Source organism: Bison bison, unplaced genomic scaffold (assembly GCF_000754665.1).
Source record: "Bison bison bison isolate TAMUID 2011002044 unplaced genomic scaffold, Bison_UMD1.0 scf7180017864376, whole genome shotgun sequence".
Lineage (NCBI taxonomy): Eukaryota > Metazoa > Chordata > Mammalia > Artiodactyla > Bovidae > Bison > Bison bison.
This window is the reverse complement of record NW_011494948.1, coordinates 13,269,231-13,289,303: the sequence shown is the minus strand read 5'-3', so window position 1 is coordinate 13,289,303 and position 20,073 is coordinate 13,269,231. Positions and strand designations below refer to the sequence as shown.

The window sequence follows — 20,073 nt, the reverse complement described above, 5'->3', positions numbered from 1 at the left end:
TGATCTCTTTTCCTGAACGGCTGCAGGGTCTCAGAAGACCCCTTCCTCTAACTGGGCCTCTGTCTGCTCATCTCTACAGCGTCTCTGTCACTGCATGATCTGAGAATGAGCTCCACCAGGCTGGGGGCCGGCAGAGTTGTACTCAGGGCCTGGGACCTTAGGGGCGGGGGTGATGAGCCCTCACCCCCAGGGAAGGAAGGAGGAGAAGGGCTGGGGGCTGGGTAGGAATGGTAGGCGGAGACCTGGAGACAAGGGGCTCAGTGTAACTTCTAAAGGGAAGTGGACAAGAGGGAGAGGCTGGTGGAGCCCTTGGGCTCTGGTGCCCCCTTTGTGGACCTGACCTCCTGTCCACCCTGGGGCCAGAGCCAGTCTCTTGTGCCAGCTATTCTCCTCAGAAGAACAGCACCCTCTGTGCTCTCATCTCCGAACAAGGAAAGCCCAGCCTGGTCCATTCAATAAGCATGAGGCCAGCCCGAGCTGTCTCCCTTTAGGAGTCCAGTGGTCTGGAGAGGGTGGAGGTAAAAGGGAAGAGTGTCTGACCGCTGTGGGAGGTTGGAGGAGACACGTCCACTCACCGTCGTCTTTCTGCGCTGTTGACACAAGGGCTGGGGAAGGGGTGGTCTGTGGCTTTCTCTTACCTTGGAAGGGCGCTGCACTGCTCTGATGATAAGGTGATGCCATCCAGCGTCTGGCAGAAGACTTGTCTGTGCTGCACAGCAAGGCGAGGCCCGATGCAAGGCCCATTGCACTGGGAAGCAGAAAAAGGTGACATACATGTTAGCCAGCCATGGGACAGGCTGCCATGCCCAGGCTGCGTGGGGCAAGAGACCCCTGTGCAGGGGCTTGTTCGAGGTGGTCAGATCACTGATTTTGCCTCTCTCTAGGCCAATTTAAAGGTTATCCATCACATTTCCTTTTCCTAGTGCCACAGTGGGATGGTTAGCTCTGCTGAATTCTGTGAGCATTCTCGCACTGTTGTTGCTGTTTAGTTGCTAAGTCACGTCTGCCTCTTTTGTGACCCCATAGACTGTAGCCCACCAAGATCCTCTGTCCATTGGATTTCCCAAGCCAGAATTCTGGATTGGGTTGCCATTTCCTCCTCCAGGGAATCTTCCCAACCTAGGGACTGAACCTTTGTCTCCTGCATTGGCAGATGGATTCTTTACCACTGAGCAGATGGCTAATGGTGGTGTGGAGGTGGTCAGAGATGTCAGCTGCCTCCCAAGAGAACCATGTGCAAGCTGACTTGACACAGTGTGCTAGGGGTGTGGCGGTAAACTTGAGAGCTGAAGACCTCTAGACAAGATCCCCTTCCCTCCTCTAGTCCAGAGGGTGATCTGGTTTATTCTTGCTGAATTCATTAAAGTAATGATCATTTCTTTCCTTTCTCTGGTTTCATTTCCTCCAGGATAAACCAAAGGTGGCTGAACAAGATGGAGATGGTTAAGCTTTTCCCAGGGTTGGCAGAGCCAGCCTATCATGGTAAATATTCCCACCAACAGTGATGTCTGTACAATGAGAAAGCAGCAGGCCCTTAGCCAACATCTGCTATTTGAATAGGGTAAGGGGACAGATACCCCTTGGAGGTCATTTTAGAATGAAGGGTCTTAACTTGAAAGTATCTGGACTCCTAGGGATTCACAGGGGAGCTGTTAACCCTTAAAATTACAAGCGGAAATCCTGTTTTATTTTAAATTTTATTTTTCCTTTTTAGTCTTTGACCTCCTCACCTGTTATTTCCACACTCCACACCCTGCCTCTGGCAACGACCAATCTGTTCTCATCTGTGAGCTTGCTTTTTTTAAAAAACTATATGCCACATATAAGAGCGATCATATGGTATTTATCTTTCTGTGTGTGCGTGCGCCATCATGTAATTTTTGTGACTGCATGGACTGTAGCCCACCAGGCTCCTCTGTCCATGGGATCTTCCAGGCAAGAATACAGGAGTGGGGTGCCATTTCCTACTCCAATCTTTCTCTGTGTAACTTAGTTAACTTAGCATGCCCTTGAGGTCCATCCATATTGTTGCAAATGGCAAGATTTTAGTCTTTTTTATAGCTGAATAAAATTCCATTGTGTGTGTGTGTATAAAGAAGATGTGTGTGTACACACATACACACATATATACACACACACACACTACATTGTCTTTATCCATTCAGCCAACAATGGATGTGTAGGTTGTTTCTATATGTTGGCTGTTGTAAATTATGCTGCAGTAAAACATGAAGGTGGAGATACATTTTCAACTTAGCATTTTCATTTTCTTTAGGTAAATACCCAGGAGTGGAATTGCCGAATCACATGGTAGTTTGAATCTTTTGAGGAATCTTGATATTGTTTTTCATAGTGGCTGCCCCAGTCTACATTCTCACCAACAGTGTAGGAGCCTCCCTTTTTCCCACATCCTCACCAACACTTGTTACTTCTTGGCTTTTCAATAATAACCATTTTGACAGGTATGAAGCTGTATCTCAGTGTGTTTCTGATTAGTATTTCTCTGATAATTGATGTTGAGCACCTTTTAATGTACCTTTTGGCCATGTGTATGTCTTTGAAAAAGTATATATTCAAATCTTCTGCTTATTTAAAATGGAAAAAACAATTTGCTATTGAATTATATCAGTTCTTTGTATATTTTGGATATTAAACCTTATTGGATATATGATGTGCAACCATTTCCTCATTTAGTAGCTACCTTCTCATTTCATCGGTATTTCCTTTCAAGTATGGTGTAGTTTCACTTTTGTTACTTTTGATTTTGGTGTCAGATTTTAAAAAATCAACACCAACACTGATGTCAAGAACCGTACCACCTATGTTTTCTTCTAGGAACTTTATGGTTTCAGGCCTTACATTCAAGTCTTTGCTCCATTTTTAGTTAATTTTTGTACATGGTGTAAGGTAGTGGTCCAATTTTCCAAACTACATTTATTGAAGAGGCTGTCCTTTCCCCATTGTATGTTCTTGGCTCTGTTGTTGTAAATTAATTGGCCATATATTTGTGGAACTAGTTCTGATTGCTTTGCCTTCATTTTACTTAGAACCCCGTGGGTTTCCTGACCTGGATGTCTGTTTCTTTCCCCAGGTTTAGAAATTTTTCAGTATTATATCTTAAAACAGGGTTTCTGCTCCTTTTTTCCTGGGACCTATATAATGCTGCAAGCCCTTTAATCTAGCTTAACTTACTTTCTTTCCTTCTCTGATTGGATGAGCTCTACTGCCCTGACTTCACAGTTACTGATCCTTTCTTTGCTTCATCTAGTCTACATTAGAGGTGTAGTTAATGTGTTCTTCAGCTCTGGGACTTCTGTTTGGTACCTTCTTGTATTTTCTGTCGTTCTGTTGAATTCCTCATCTGTTCACACATCTTTTCATTCACCCATGCTGAACTTCTAAAAGCTCTCGGGTGATGCCAATATCATTGGTCCATGAACCTCATGTTAAACAGTAACAAGGCTACGGCGTTACAAAAAGAATAGGGAACTGCTTGATCTCAAAAATCTTTTTAGTAATTTTGCATTGGTGATATTGTTTGGATTGGCTTCAAACCATAGATTCCCACCAAACCTCCATATTCCTCTCCTGTAAGAATGAAAATGGTAAGTTTTTGACAAGAAAATTCTTTTGAAATAGTGTCACGCAAAGATCTATTCCTTCATTTTCCTATCTCTTTGAAGTCTGTGAAAACCATGCTGGTTTTAGTCGAAGTAGAACTAAGACCACCTTCTCAGTTCTAACAACCTGGCTTCATGTATAATTCAACTTTACTCTTTTTATCCAACACATTTATGAGGCACCTGTCGTGGGTAGGGAATGTGTTCCATAAAAGCATGTGTGAAGGAATGATGGCAAAAACAGCCCTGGAATGTTTACAGGAGAATTATATGAGAGGTAGAATTATATACGTGGCTGTAAAACACGTGCCACATCATGAGAAGTACTGTGTGCTGGCTGAGGAGTTTGGGTTTTCCTATGAATGCTGCTTTGTTGGGGTGGGGGAAGGGAGGCACCTAAAATGGTTTTTAAGTGGGAGTGTCATGATCAGAGTTACTCTTTAAAAAGATTATTCTGTCAGCAGTATAGTAATTGAGTTGAAAATTCTGGAGAGAAATCTAGGTAACAAATTGTGCTGAGCAAAATGAAGGCAATGGAAATGGAGAGGTGATTCTATGGAAGTATGATTCACATGGCTTCAGTGGTGCCTTGACTCTCAGGAGTAACAGGGAGCCAGCTGTCTCAGGTTTAAGGACTGAAAAACTAGGTAAGCATTTGTTTTGAAGATGTTTGTGACATATGCAAATATGTATGTTCATTAAGCAGGGGGGTATATAGATCTGTGACTGAAAAGTTGAGCTGCGCTGAACACTATCCATTTGAAAGTCGTCAGTACACGAGTGGTGGCTAGGAGTCACAAGCAGTATAACCCAAGGGGAGGGAAAGCATGAGATGGAGACAAGGCTTAGGCAGAACCTCAAGGGACACTAATTAAACTGCGGGAAGAGGAGAAAGAGAGAAAATGTATTCACAGAGACCAATAAAGGAGTTTCCAGAAAGGAAAGGGGGTCAGTGGTATCAAAATCAAAATGCATCAAAAAGAACAAAGAAGTGGCCAGGATCCAGGGGAACTTATAGGCTGCACTGGTGATCCTGGAAAGGGCTGTTTCAATGTGGCAGTTGGCACTGAAGTCAAACCAGCAATGAACAGAGATACAAACGAGAGAGGAGGAAATAGGGCTCTTAGACGCACTCCTTCAAGAATTCCTGATTGTGAGGATGTCAGCAAAATGGCAGGGTAGGTAGCTCTAAGTCCTTATTTGCACACAAACATCAAAAAGCTGCCAGAAACTGGCTAAACTAATCTTACAGGAATTCTGAAAAAGTTAAAGGCCTACAGCAACTTAGAAATACCCAATAAAGAAAAATCTGTCTTCAAAACACTAGGAAAAATTGTAGAGTTTTGAGAGAACACCCAGTGAAATCAGTGAAGGTGTGCATGCTGCTGTTGCTGCTAAGTCGTGTCAGTCGTGTCCGACTCTGTGTGACCCCATAGACGGCAGCCCACCAGGCTCCCCTGTCCCTGGGATTCTCCAGGCAAGAACACTGGAGTGGGTTGCCATTTCCTTCTCCAATGCATGAAAGTGAAAGCGAAGTCGCTCAGTTGTGTCTGACTCTTAGTGGCCCCATGGACTGTAGCCTACCAGGCTCCTCCGTCCATGGGATTTCCCAGGCAAGAGTACTGGAGTGGGGTGCCATTGCCTTCTCCGGAAGGTGTGCATAGGCACAGAGAAAGTGTATTCAAAGACTGGGAGGGATGTCTGTTTTTTCTAGTGCCCAAACCCCAGCAAGGCAGTTTTGGTCTAGATGTAGTAGCAGCAGCCCATTTTTCTTCCACCATCTGTAGGGAGCAGAGAAGATCCTATTTGCAGTGTGCAGTGTTCTAACCTATCAGAGGGCTACCTGAAGGACTGGTCTCTGTCTCTTCTAACTCAGGTGTCAAGTGCCAACCCTACGTGTGAAAGTTGCAAGGGGACTATGGACACTTGGGGCAAGAGATCACAGATGGAGACATGCAACAGACTACCTAAGACCCTGAGGACAACCTGAGGTGAGACCAACTTGGAAATTAAGACGTTCAAGAGCAGCCGTATAAAGAGGAATTATGAAAGTCAGAAGCAGGCCCAGGTAAGACATATGCTCAGAAAAGACCTCAGAAGACCTTAAGGTTTCATCTCAGGCTGATCCCTAGGTTCAGAGAACACCCAGCTAATCAGTGAAGGTATACACAGGCACAGAGAAAGTGTATTCAAAGACTGGGAGGGATGTCTGTTTTTCTCAATGCCCAGTTTCCTGTAATAAGTCATAAGCACATCCAAGAAATAGGAAATCATGGCCCATTCAAGGAAGAAAGTAAAGTGGCAGAGCCAGCCCTAAAGAAACACAGCATCACATGTATTAAAGACTACTTTAACACAGCTGTCACAAACATGTTCAGAGATCTAAAGCAAAAAATGAATAAAGAAAGGAAATCAGAAAAATGTTATGTGAACAAAATGAGGATATTGACAAAGTCAGAAATTATAAAAATAGATATGGAGCCAAAAAATACTTATCTGAATTGAAAATTTCACGAGAAGAGTTCTACAGCAGGTTTGAGGAGACTGAAAAAGCAATTAGCAAGCCTGAAAACAGTTCAATTGATGTTATTGAGTCTTAGGAGCTCAAAGAAAGAAAATGAAGAAAATGGGACCAACATACGGATTTTATCTCTATGAATCCTAGGAGGAGAGAGGAAGAGGCAGGGAAGTCATTTGAAGGAATAATTGCTGAAAAATCCCCAAATTTGATGAAAACTACAGACCTGAGACATTATAATCAAATTGTCTTACAAAGAATTTTGAAATTGACAAGATAGACTCATCAGGTATAAGAGATCCTCTCAACAAGCTTAGCAGATGATTTCTCAGCAGAAACCCTGCAGGCTGAAGGTAATAGAGTTATATCTTTAAAGTGCTGGGAAAAAAAAAACAAAAAACCAAACAACTATGTACTTAGAATTCTATATCCAGTGCAACTGTCATTCAAAAATGAGGGTAAACGTAAGATTTTTCCCAAATAAGATCAGCGGGAGTTCATTAACCACTATACTTGACAGTAAGATACATGAGAGACCCTTAGGTTAAAATGAAAACATGTGAGACAGTAACTCTAAACCATATGACATGGCCAGAAAATATAAATACATGTTGAAATATAAAAATTGGTATTATACTTTTGTTGTGTACACTTTTTATTTTCTGTAGGATTTAAGTGACAAAATGCATTAAAAATGATTATAAATCTGTTAGTTGATATACAGTGTATAAAGATGTAACCTTTATATTATTAACATAAAGGGGAAAAAGGTTCTATAGGAATAGTTTGTGTGTGCTTGAAGTTGCTATAAATCAAAATTAGACTGTTATAACTTTAGAATGTTATATGTAAGTCCAAGAGCAACCACAAATTAAATATTTGTAGACTGTATTCCAACAACAACAACAACAAAAAAGGAATAAAAAACATCACCTAAACACAAAAAAAGGCAGTAATGAAAGTAATGAGCAGGAGAAGTTGTAAGACACCTAAAACAAATAACAGTGGCAAGAGTAAGTTCCTCCTTATCAGTAATTATTTTAAATGGAGAAAAAAACCTCTCCAATCAAAAGGCACAGATTGGCAATCTATCTACAAGTGACTCACTTTTTAATATAATTTTAAAAATTACAGTGTTGTGCTTGTGATATATAGCAAAACGATTCATGTATGTGTTGTATATATATCTTTCATATTTTCATCATAGGTTGTTACAAGATATTGAATATAGCTCCCTGTACTGTACTATAGGTCCTTCTTGTTTATCTATTTTTAAAATTAATTAAAATTTTTATTTATATTGTATATGAGCTTCCCTGGTGGCTCAGATGGTAAAGAATCTGCCTGCAATGTAGGAGACCCAGGTTCAATCCCTGGAGAAAGGAGTGACTACCCACTCGAGTATTCTTGCCTGGAGAATTCCATGGACAGAGAAACCTGGTGGGCTACAGTCCATGGTCTCAAAGAGTCGGACACGACTGAGCGACTAACACTTTCATTTTCATTCATTTTCAGAAGGAGAAGAGAGAGGAAAGGATTACAAATATATTTGGTGAAATTATGGCTGAAAACTTCCTGAAATTGAAGAAATTCCCACACAAAATGAACCCAAAGAGATCCACATCAAGACACATGATTTCAAGCAATAAAACAAGAGAGATGGACTTGGAGGTATTATGCTAAGTGAAATAAGTCAGAGAAAGACGAATAGTGTATGATATCATTCATATGTGGAATCTGAAAAATATAAGAAACTAGTGAATGTAACAAAAAAGAAACAGACTCACAGATTTACAGAGTAAAGTACTGATTACCAGTCAGAGGAGTGAAGGGGAAGGGACAAAATGGTAGGGAATTTAGAGATAGCAATTATTATGCGAAATAAGCTATGAGAATATATTATATAACGCAGGGAATATAGCCAGTGTTTTGTGATAAATATCAATGGAGTATAGCCTTTGGAAGTTGTGAATCACTCTTATACGTCTGTAACTTTATATAATATTGTACAGCAACTATATATTTCACATTCACATGATTGATTAACAATGTTGTGTTAGTTTCAGGTATACAGCAAAGTGATTCAGTGATACATATACATTTATCTATCCTTTTTCAAATCCTCTTCCCATTTAGGTTATTACAGAGCACTGAACAGAGTTCCCTGTGCTATACAGTGGGTCCTGTTGGTTATCTATTTATTACTTTTCACAACCGGAGTATAATCACTTTACAATGTCATGTTAGTTTCTGCTATACAACAGTGTGAATCAGATACACACCCCCACACATCCCCTTCTAGGTCGTCAGAGCCCTGAGCTGAGCTCCCCGGTTATACAGTAGCTTCTCACTAGCTATTTGTTTTACACATGGTAGTGTTTATATGTCAGTCCTACTCTCCCAGTTCATCTCACCATCGCCTTCCCTCTCTGTGTCCAAAGTGTCCGTTTCTCGATTCCTGCCCTGCAAATAGGTTCATCAGTACCATTTGTCTAAATTCCATATATACGTTGCTGCTGCTAAGTCGCCTCAGTCGTGTCCGACTCTGTGCGACCCCATAGATGGCAGCCCACCAGGCTCCCCTATCCCTGGGATTCTCCAGGCAAGAACACTGGAGTGGGGTGCCATTGACTTCTCTGATATATGCGTTAATATATGATATTTGTTTTTCTCTTTCTGACTTACTCTAGGTCCATCCACATCACTACGAATGACCCAGTTTTGTTCTAGAGTAATATTGTGTACTCAGAATATTAATGGCTGAGTAATATTCCATTGTGTATATGTAGCACATCTTCTTTAGCCATTCCTCTACTGATGGTCATTTGGGTTGCTTCCATGTCCTGGCTATTGTAAATAGTGCTGCAGTGAACACTGAGGTGTATGTATCTTCAAAGTATGGTTTTCTTGGAGTGTATGTCCAGTAGGGCAATTGCTGGGTCATATGGTTTTATTTTTAGTTTTTCAAGGAACATGCTGTTCTCCATAGAGGTTGTATCAATGTACATTCCCAGCAAGAGGGTTCCCTTTTTGCCACACCTTCTCCAGCATTTATTGTTCATAGATTTTTTTGATGATGGCCATTCTGACCGGTGTGAGGTGAGATCTCGTTGTTTGGATTTGCATTTCTCTAATAGCTAGCAGTGTTGATCATCTTTTCTTGTGTTTGTTGGCCATCTGTATGTCTTCTTTGGAGAAATGTCTATTCAGGTCTTCTGTCCATTTTTTGATCAGGTTGTTTGTTTTTGTGATACTGAGCTGCTTGTATATTTTGGAGATTAATCCTTTATCAGTTGCTTCATTTGCAAGTATTTTCTCCCATTCTGAGGGTTGTTTTTTTGTCTTGTTTAATTAGGTCTCATTTGTTTATTTTCATTACTCTAGAAGGTGGTCAAAAAGAATCTTGCTATTATTTATGTCAGAAACTATTCTAGCTATGTTTTCCTTTAAGAGTTTTATAGTTTCTGGCCTACATTTAGAGTTTACTTTTGTGTATGGTGTTAGGAAGTGTTCTAATTTTATTTTTCACATGTAGCTGTCTGGTTTTCCCAGCACCACTTACTGAAGAATCTGTCTTGTCCCCACTGTATATTCTTGCCTCCTTTGTCAAAGGTAAGGTGCCCTTGGGTGCTTGGGTTTATCTTTGGGCTTTCTATCGTGTTCCATTGATCTACACTTCTGTTTTTGTGCCAGTACCATGCTATCTTAATTACTGTAGCTTTGTAGTGTAGTGTGAAGTCAGGGAGCTTGATTCCTTTCGCTCTGTTTTTATTTTTAAGACCGCTTTGACTATTTGAGGTCTTTTGTGTTTCCATATACACTGTAAAAATTTTTTTGTTCTAGTTCTGTGAAAAATGCCATTGGCAATTTGATAGGGGTTACATTGACTCTGTAGATTGCTTTGGGTAGTATAGTCATTTTCACAATATTGATTTTTCCATCTAAGAACATGCTCTCTCTCTCAATTTGTGTCATTTTTCTTATAGTTTTCATCTTGTTTTTTTTTTATAGTTTTCTGCATACAAGTCTTTTGTCTCTGTAGGTAGGTTTATTACTAAGTATTTTATTCTTTGAGTTGCAGTAGTGAATAGGATTGTTTCCTTAATTACTCTGATTTTTTTTGTAGTTAGTGTATAGGAATTTTGTATTCCGCAGCTTTACTAAATTCATTGATTAGCTCTAGTACTTTTCTGGTGACATCTTTAGGATTTTCTATGTATAGTATGTTACCTGCAAACAGTGACAGTTTCAAAAAACTGAAAACATTTCCTCTAAGATCACAAAGAAGGCAAGGATGTCCACTCTTGCCACTTTTATTCAACATGGTTTTTGAAGTCTAGTCATGGCAATTAGAGAAGAAAAAGAAATGCATTCAAATAGGAAAAGAAGACTGTCAGTCACTGTTTGCAGATCTACAAGGCAATCTGCTAAGATTCAATGCAGTCCCTATCAAATTATATTGCAATGGCATTTTTCACAAAACTAGAACAAAAAATCTTAAAATTTGCATGAAGACACAAAAGACTCTGAATAGCTGAAGCAGTCTTTAGAAAGAAAAAATAGTTGGAGGAATCAGGCTTCCTGTCTTAAGATTATACTATTAATACAAAGGTACAGAGTACAAAAGAATATGGTACTAGTACAAAAACAAATGTAGATCAATGGAATAGGATAGAAAGCCCAGAAATAAACCCATGCACCTTTGGTTGATTAGTCAATGACAAAGGAGGCAAGATTATACAATGGAGAAGCGGCAGCCTCTTCTATAAATGGTACTGGACAGTTACATGTAAAAAAAGCAAAAGCTTGGATACTATAAAACTCTTAGAGGAAAACACAGGCAGAATCCTCTAACATAAATTGCAGCAATATCTTTTTGGATCTACCTTCAGTGAAAATAAAAATGTGCTGTGCTTAGTTGCTCAGTCATGTCCGACTCTTTGCAACCCCATGGACTGTAGCCCACTCTGTCCACTGGGATTCTCCAGGCAAGAATACTGGAGTGGGTAGCCATTCTCTTCTCCAGGGGATCTTCCCAACCCAGGGATCAAACCCAGGTCTCCCACATTGTGGGAAGATTCTTTACCATCAAAGCCACCAGGGAAGCCCAATAAATGGGAACTAATTAAATGCTTTTGTGCAACAAAGAAAACCATAGCCAAAATGAAAACACAACCCATAGAATGGGAAGAAATCTTTGTAAACAATGCATCCACCAAGGAATTCATCTCCAAAACACACAAAAATAACAACTCAATCAAAAAACTGGCAGCTCTAATCAGACATTTCTCCACAGAAGAAATACAGCTGGCCAAAAATCACATGAAAAGATGCTCAACACTGCTAATTATTACAGAAGTGCAAATCTACAAAAAATAAATGCTGGAGAAGGTGTGGAGAAAAGGAAGCCTCCTATACTGTTGGTGGGAATGTAAATTGGTACAAGCACTATATAGTATGGGGATTTCTTAAAAAACTAGGAGTAACCACCTTAATCCCACGCCTGGGCATATATTTGTAGAAAACCATAACTCAAAAAGATACATATATCCCATTGTTCATTGTAGCAGTACTTACAGTCGCCAAGACAAAGAAACATCATGACTGTCCACTGACAGAGGAATGGATTAAAAAGAAAGTATAAAAAGAAGGAAATAACATCATTTGTGGCAACATGAACGGACCTAGAGATTATCATAATAAATGAAGCAAGTCAGAGAGAGAAATACAAATATTATATGATATTGCTTGCTGTGGAATCTAAAAAAGATACAAAATGAACTTATTTTCAAAACAGCCTCATAGACTACAAAGACAAACTTATGTGTATCAAAGGGGAAAGGTGGGGGAGATAAATTAGGAGACTGGGATTAACATATACAGACTATATATAAACTAGATAATCAACAAGGACCTATTGTATAGCACAGGGAGCTCTACTTGATATTCTGTAATAACCTATATGGGAAAAGAGTGGATATGTGTGTGTTTGTGTGTGTGTATATAACTGAATCACTTTCTGTACATCTGACCTAACATAACATTGTAAATCAACTATTCTCCAATATAAAATAAAAAGGAAGATTTCAAAGAACCTAACCTTAGGCCTTAAGGAACTGAAATAAGAAGGGCAAACTAAATCCAAAGCTAGCAGAAGGAAGGAATAGAGAAAATTAGTGAAGTCAAATGTTTGCTCTCTCTAAAGATCTACAAAATAGACAACTTTTAGCTACACTGACTACAAAAAAGAGGACTCATTATTAAAATCTGAAATGAAAGTGGTAACAACAGTACTGAGTTTATAGAAATAAAGATGAAAAGAGTACTATGAACAATTGTACACCAACAAAGTGGGCAACCTAGGGGTAGTGGACAATTTTCTAGAAACATACAACCCACCAAGAGTGAAAAGTATGACTAGATTTATGACTAGTAAAGAGATTGAACCAGTAATTAAAGACCTCCCAACAAAGAAAAGCCCTGTACCAGAAAGCTTCACTGGTAATTCTTCCTGGTATTAAAAAAATAATTCATACCAATTCTTGTGAGACTCTTCAAGAAAACTGATGGGGAGGGAACACTAACACTGCCTAATTCATTCTATGAGGCCAGCATACCAAACACTATAATAAAACTAAAGAACAATCTCCCTTCTGACTATTGATGATGAAATCCTGAACAAAATACTAGCTAACCAAATTTAGCATAATAAAATGATTATATGCCACAAAGTCATAGGATTTATTTTTGGAATGAAAGGATGATTCAACATATGAAAATCAGTCACTGTTCTATAATACCATATTAGCATAATGAAGAGAAAAAGCACATGATCATCTCAACTGATGCAAAAAAAGCACATGACAAAATCCAACAGCTTTTCATAATAAAACATAAAAAACTAGAAGAAAACGACCTTAAAATAATAAATACCATACACAAAAATCCCACAAACATCATCCTCAAAGAAAGACTAAAAACTTTTCCCCTAAGATGAACAAGAATGCAATATTCAGCATTCTTGTACATATTATTGGAAGTTCAGAGCAATTAGGCAAGAAAAAAGAAAACCATGCAAGTTGGAAAGGTGAAGAAGCAAAATGACCTCTGTTCAGTTTACAAAAATCAACATTTAAAAACCAGGTGTATTTCTATACATGATTGATGAACACTCTGAAAAGGAAATTAAGAGAACAATCCCATTTATAACAGCACTAAGAAGAATAAAATACCTAAGAATAAATCAAGAAGTGAAAGACTTATACATGGAAAAGTACAAAAAGAAAGTAGTCACATAGCTGGAACAATCTGAGAAAAAAACAACAAAGTTGGAGATTTTGTACTCCATGATTTCAAAACTTACTATAAATTTGGAGTAATCAAAACAGTGTAGTTCTAGCTTGCAGAAAGATATATAGACCAATGGAATGGAATAGAGAGCCTAGAAACAAATTCTTGCATGTATGGTCAGATGAAGTATGCCAAGAGCTTTCAATGGGGAAAGGACAGTCTTTTTGACAAATGGTTCTGACAAAACTGAATATCCACATAAAAAAGAATGAAGTTGGAGCCTTACTTTACACTATATAAAAATGAACTCAAAATGAATCACAGACTGAAATGTAAGAGTTAAGTGTAAAACTGAAGAAAACAGAGGAGGAAGAGCTTCATGTTACTGGATTTGGCGATCATTTCTTGAATATGACACTGAAAGCATAGAAAACAACAAAAATTAGATAAACTGGATATCATCAAAACTAAAAGCTCTTCTTTATCAAAGGACACTATCAACAGAGTAAAAAGGCAACCTACAGAATAGGAGAAAAATCTGATAAAGGATTAATATTCAGAAAATATCAAGAAGTACAGTTGAACAAAACACAAAGCCTTAAACAGACATTTCTCTAAAGAAGATCTGTAAATGGCCAACATACACATGAAACTATATTCTACATCCCTAGAAATTAGGGAAATGCAAATCAAAACCACAATGAGCTACTACTTCACATCCACTAGGATGTCTATTATTAAAAACCCAGAAAATAACAATCATTGAAAATGTGGAAAAACTGAAACTTTTGTGCACTGTTGGTGAGAATGTAAAATGATATAGCTGCTATAGAATACAGTATGGCAGTTCCTCAAACATTAAACACAGAATTACCATATGATTTAACAATTCCACTTCTGGGTATATACTCAAAAGAATGAAAGAAGACACTTGAATACATATTTATACATGCATATTCAAACTAGTGTTATTCACAATAGCCAAAAGATGGAACCAAACCCATACATCCAATGAGAGATGTATGCATAAACAAAATGTGCTATATACTTAACACTGAACTATTATTCAGCCTTAAAAAGGAATGAAATTCTGATACATGCTGCAGCGTAGATGAATCTTGAAAACATTAATAAAAATGACACAAGGCAGATACAAAGGGACAGATATTGTGTGATTTGACAAGTATGAATATATAGTCAAATTCATAGAAATAAGGTAGAATAGTGGCCACCAGGGACTGGGAGAAAGGGATAATGGGGAATTATTGTTTGATGGGTACAGAGTTTAGCTTGGGATGATGAAACAGTTTTTGAAGAAGCATAGAGGTGATAGTTGAACAACCATACAAATGTACTTAATGTCACTGAATTGAAAATATTGTTATGTATACGCTATGCTAAGTCACTTCAGTCGTGTCCGACTCTGTGAGACCCCATAGACAGTAGCCCACCAGGCTCCCCCGTCCCTGGGATTCTCCAGGCAAGAACACTGGAGTGGGTTGCCATTTCCTTCTCCAACGCATGAAAGTGAAAAGTGAAAGTGAAGTCGCTCAGTTGTGTCCGACTCTTAGCGACCCCATGGACTGTAGCCTACCAGGCTCCTCCGTCCATGGGATTTTCCAGGCAAGAGTACTGGAGTGGGGTGCCATTGCCTTCTCCAATTATTATGTATATTTTATCACAATAATTAAAAAAAGGATTTTCAGTTGTCAAGGGGCTATTTTTATATTTTCCCTACCCCTGTGTGTTTGTGAATAGTAGTGTTGCACTGGATCCTCAAAGCCTTACTCTTTATCTTCTGAGTTCATACTTTCTAGCATCACCTGCTCAAACAGACGTGGTTGGCAAGACTTTGGTGTATTTGGCCATAGCAGGAGCAACAGTACCTGGCTGTGGACATAGTTACCTGACCTAAGAGGACTGCTTTTACCTAATATCCTTTTCCTTCACTGGTTCATATCCTTCAAAGCTCTCTAAACATCTGATGAAACCTGGAGCCTCTTGGTAAAAAGTGTCAATAACCACAAGCTTTAGGGTTCCAGTTAAAAATGGTGATATAGGAAAATCCTGAACTCACCTCCTTCCACAGATGTATTCAGTCTACAGCTACATATGGAAAAATTACTTCTAAAAAAATCCTAAAGGCTGCCTGAGTGACAACCACACATCAGGCAAATGAGAAAACTACATCAAAGCAGGTAGGAGGAACTGAGACATAATCTTGCCATAAACCCGGATAAAACTCAATACTTAGAGCCTCTCCCTAAGGAGTGAAGGGTTCAGACTCCACACTGGACACCTTAACTTTTGGAACCTGTATCTGAGAGACGAGCCCCCCAAACATTCTAACTCGAAACACTAATGGGGCTCACGGCTTTCATCCCAGAACTCTGAGACAGTTGGTCATACTCCAAGAAAAGGAAGGTCACCTGCTTATATTAAAGCATCAGCCTGAAAGCAGACATCTCACTTAAAACACAAATCTAGAAGCCTGCTGGAGCATTCTCCAGGTCTGAGACTCATGGGCACCATTGTCACACAGCCCTTTTGCCATCCTCCAGAGCACCAGTGTCTCCTACAAGGGAGTTTTCACATGCATTTGGTGCCTTAGTCTTTGTGGCTGCTGCCCAGAGGAGGCCTCTTGACTGCTTGGTCTGGAGGCTAGGGGAGTTTGAATTCTTGGTCTCAAGGGAGTGTAAAAATCAGCAAGGAGCCCACAGCCCTCTCTGTGGTCCTGATTTTTTTCAGTTGCTGCTAGGAGACATCACTTCATAGGCAACTCTGGAAGCCAGTGGAGCCTTATGCTTCAGATTCTTAAACAGCTATCACACCCTCCTAGGGCTCAGGAGGAGGTAAAAAGCACAGAAGCTTGGTATTTCTGTGAAGGAGGCCTCTTAGCTAATCATCATGACTATAGCCTGACTGGTAGACTTCTAATTAAACTTGCATCTAAAGACTGACTGTTGTCAATGTATGGCAAAACCAATACAATATTGTAAAGTAATTAGCCTCCAATTAAATAAATTTATATTAAAAAAAATAAAGATGGACTGTAATTTTCTAGAGACTTTCCAGAGACTTCAGAGGGTAGGCACTAAACTTGCACCCTCCCTCTGCTGTGCTCCAGAGCACATGTTTTCTGGAGTGGAACTTTCCATGCAGCTGGCTCCCTGATTTTTATGTCTAGCATCCTGGTTTTTGCAGTGGCCACTCCAGGGATGCCCCTTGATTGCCTGACTTGGGTGGTCAGGGGAGCCTGCATTCCTGTGTCCCATGGGACTGTGGCAATCAGATACCTAGTTCTTGGCAGGCTACCACCCCTAGGGCACTGTGCAGACAGCAAGCCATGGCACATCCCTTTGGCTTTCTGTTTGTACCGGAACTCTGGCTTGAGGGGCAGGCTCCAGGTTTGGCACGCATCTAGTGGACTACAAGACTTTCTCAAGGAACGTAGGGTGTGGATGCGGTCTTTGGACAGTCCCTCTGCATTGCTCCAGCATCTCCCAGGAACGAGCTTATACTCTCATCTAGAGCTTCAATAGGACCTCCCGGCTGGCTCAGACAGTACAGTGTCTGCCTACAATGCGGGAGACCTGGGTTCGCTCCCTGGGGCAACTGCCGTTCAAGGAATACTACCCCATCACTGGCCAGTGGAGCTTACACTTTCAGTCCCATAAGACTATATATATCTGTGTACCTTGGAAGTCAAGTTCTCCTGCAGCAGCTTTTAACACATGTATACCCATGGCTGATTCATGTCAATGTATGGCAAAGACCACTACAATATTGTAATTAGCCTCCAATTAAAATAAATTAATTTAAAAAAGATAAAACAAAATGAACCTTGATGCTGAGATCCTCTCCTTAGGGACACTGACAGGTCTTGGTGTATCCTCAACCACTGGGAGCTTTTAAAAATGTAATAGGCTGCTTGGACAAGCACAAAGGTTTGGGTGATAGCAGAACTGAGGGTTGAAATACAAGGTTCACTTCTACATGAGCCACTCTTTCAAGACTGGGGGAGATGGTTGTTTCATCTAAAGTATGGAAACCAACAGAGTTATGGAAAATGAAGAAATGTGTTCCAGATTAAAGACATAAACTCTTCGGAGTACAGTGGGGTGGGAGGAAAACCTCAATGAAATAGTGCTGTTATTTACCTGAAAAAGAGTTCAAAATAGTAGTCATAAAGATTCTCACAAAACTAGGGAGAAAAATGAGTAAATACAGTGAGAACTTCAACAAAGAGTTTGAAAATATAAAAAAAGTACCATAGAAGTCACAGAGCTGAAGAAAACAAGTGTTGAACTGAAAAATACCCTAGTGGGGTTCAACAGCAGACTAGATGAAGCAGAAGAAAGCGTCAGTCAACTCAAAGACAAGGCAGTGGAACTCACCCAACTCATCCAATTAGAGCAGCCCTGCTCCCATCCCCCCACCCCCTCCCACAAGAAGAAAAACAAGTGAAGTCGGCCTAAGGGGCCTGTGGGACAACATCACACACACTAACATTCAGATCACAGGGACCACAGGAAAGGAGGCAGAAAGGAGCAGAAAACTTATCTGAAGAAACAATGGCTAAAAGCTTCCTAACCTGTGAAAGGAAATGGAAATCTAATTCCAGAAAGCCCAGAGTGTAAAATAAGCCCTAAGGAGACATTGTAGTTAAACACATATTACAATTAAAATGCCAAAAGTTGAAGACAAGGAGAGAATTTCAAAACCAACATGAGAAAAACAACTTGTTAGGTACAAGGGAACCCCCAAAAGACTATAAGCAAATTTTTTCAGCAGAATTGGTAGGCTAGAAGAGAGCAAGCAGCACAGTATATTTGAAATGCTGAAAGAAAAAAAACTTTCAACCAAAAGCTATTCTACCCAGCAAAGTTATCATTCAGAATTGAGGGAGAGATAGAAAGAGTTTTCCAGATAAGCAAAAGTCAAAGGAGTTCATCACTACTAAACTGGCCTTAGAAGAAATGTTAAAGGGACTTTTTTAAAGCTGAAGAGGAAGAGCACTAATTAGTAACAAGAAAACATCAACCTCAATGGAAAGGTAAACATACAGAATATGTAGTGGATTAATCATTTATCACGGTAGTATGAAGGTAAGAATACAAATGTGGTAAAACTTAACTATGATTATAATAATTAAGGATACACAGATAGAAAGATATAAAATGTGACATTAAAATCATAAAACATGGGGAAAGGGGTAAGACTAAATATTTTGAGCTTTAGAATAGCTCAAGTTTAGAACAAGTTTTTATCAATCTAAAATAGACTGTTAGGGATATACTCTATAATATGTTAGCCTCATAGTAACCAGAAAGCAAAAGTATAGTCACAAAAAATAAAAGAATATATGTATACCATTTAAGAAAGTCATCAAATCACAAAGGAAGAGAGCAGGAGCAGAAAAAAGGAACAGAGGAACTACAAAAGTCAGAAAGCATTAGCAATAGGTACATACCTACCAGTATATCTTTAAATGTAAATAGACTAAATTCGCAATTCAAAAGACAAAATAGTTGAATGGAATAGTTGAATAATGAATGAAAAAAAAACACAACATGTATACATTGCCTACAAGAGACTCCCTTCTAGATGGAAGAATACACAAACTGAAAACGAAAAGATGGAAAAAGATGTTTCATGCAAGTGGATCCCAGAAGAAACTGGAGGTAGCTATACTTATATGACAGTCTTTGTTAAAAAGGTGTAATTTATCTGGTATAAGAGACTAAGAAGTAATGATAAATGGTTCAGGCCACAAGAGGGTATAATGTTTATAAATATTTATGCTCCCCTATAGGAGCACTTAAATATATAAATTCAACTATTAACACAACTAACAGAAGAAATAGACAGCAATACAAAAATAGCAGGGGGCTTTAACATCCTACTTATATCAATGGATAGATCATCCACACAGAGAATCAATAAAGAAACATCGGGCTTAAACCGTATGTAAGACCCAATGAAGTCGACATTCCATCCAATAGCAACAGAACACACATTCTTCTTAGGTGAACAGGGAACGCCTCCTAGGACAGATCAGTGATACGCCACAAAACAAATCTTAAGAGTTAGGGACAGTGACAGGTCTTGGCCCATCCTTATAGACTGAAATCATATCAAGCATCATCTCTGACCACAAGAGTATAAAGTTAGAAATCAAATTCAAGAAGAAAACTGGAGAATTTGCTAACATGTATAGATTATACATTATACCAAACAATCAATCGGTCAAAGGAGAAATATCTTGAAACAAATGAAAATGGGAATATTACACACCAAAACTTGTGGGGTACAGCAAAAACACTTCTAAGAGGGAAGCTCATAGTGATAAATGACTACCTCAAGAAACAAGAAAAGTCTCAAATAATCTAACTTTGTATTTCTTGAAATATAAGAAGAAGGATAAATGAAGGTCAAAATTAGTAGGAGCTAGAAAAATTACAAAAATTAGGGCGGAAATAGAGATTAAAAATCCATAGAAAAGACAGCCTTCAGAATGGGAGAAAATAATAGCAAATGAAGCAACTGAAAAAGAACTAATCTCAAAAATATACAAACAGCTCATGCAGCTCAATTCCAGAAAAATAAATGACTCAATCAAAAAATGGGCCAAAGAACTAAACA

The 20,073-nt window shown here is 39.1% G+C and overlaps 2 protein-coding genes across 5 annotated transcripts in view; one reads left to right on the top strand and one right to left on the bottom strand.

Moving 5' to 3' along the window:
• FAM154A (family with sequence similarity 154, member A) overlaps window positions 1–8,144 on the top strand; it is a 63,118-nt gene extending 54,974 nt beyond the window's left edge. Inside the window, exons 7-9 of one of the 4 annotated variants that reach the window (XM_010857056.1) lie at window positions 1,409–1,482; window positions 5,497–5,611; window positions 7,654–8,144. The gene's annotated coding sequence lies outside the window, so the exon portion shown is untranslated. Of the gene's footprint in view, window positions 1–1,408; window positions 1,483–5,496; window positions 5,831–7,653 lie in introns of those variants that run through there. The other 3 variants (XM_010857060.1, XM_010857057.1, XM_010857055.1) reach the window with 3 other exon arrangements.
• The window catches only part of ADAMTSL1 (ADAMTS-like 1), a 496,626-nt gene that overhangs the window by 4,621 nt on the left and 471,932 nt on the right, over window positions 1–20,073 (bottom strand). Inside the window, exon 28 of the mRNA XM_010857061.1 lies at window positions 639–748. Within this exon, the coding sequence (XP_010855363.1) occupies window positions 639–748 (110 nt within the window). The remainder of the gene's footprint in view (window positions 1–638; window positions 749–20,073) is intronic.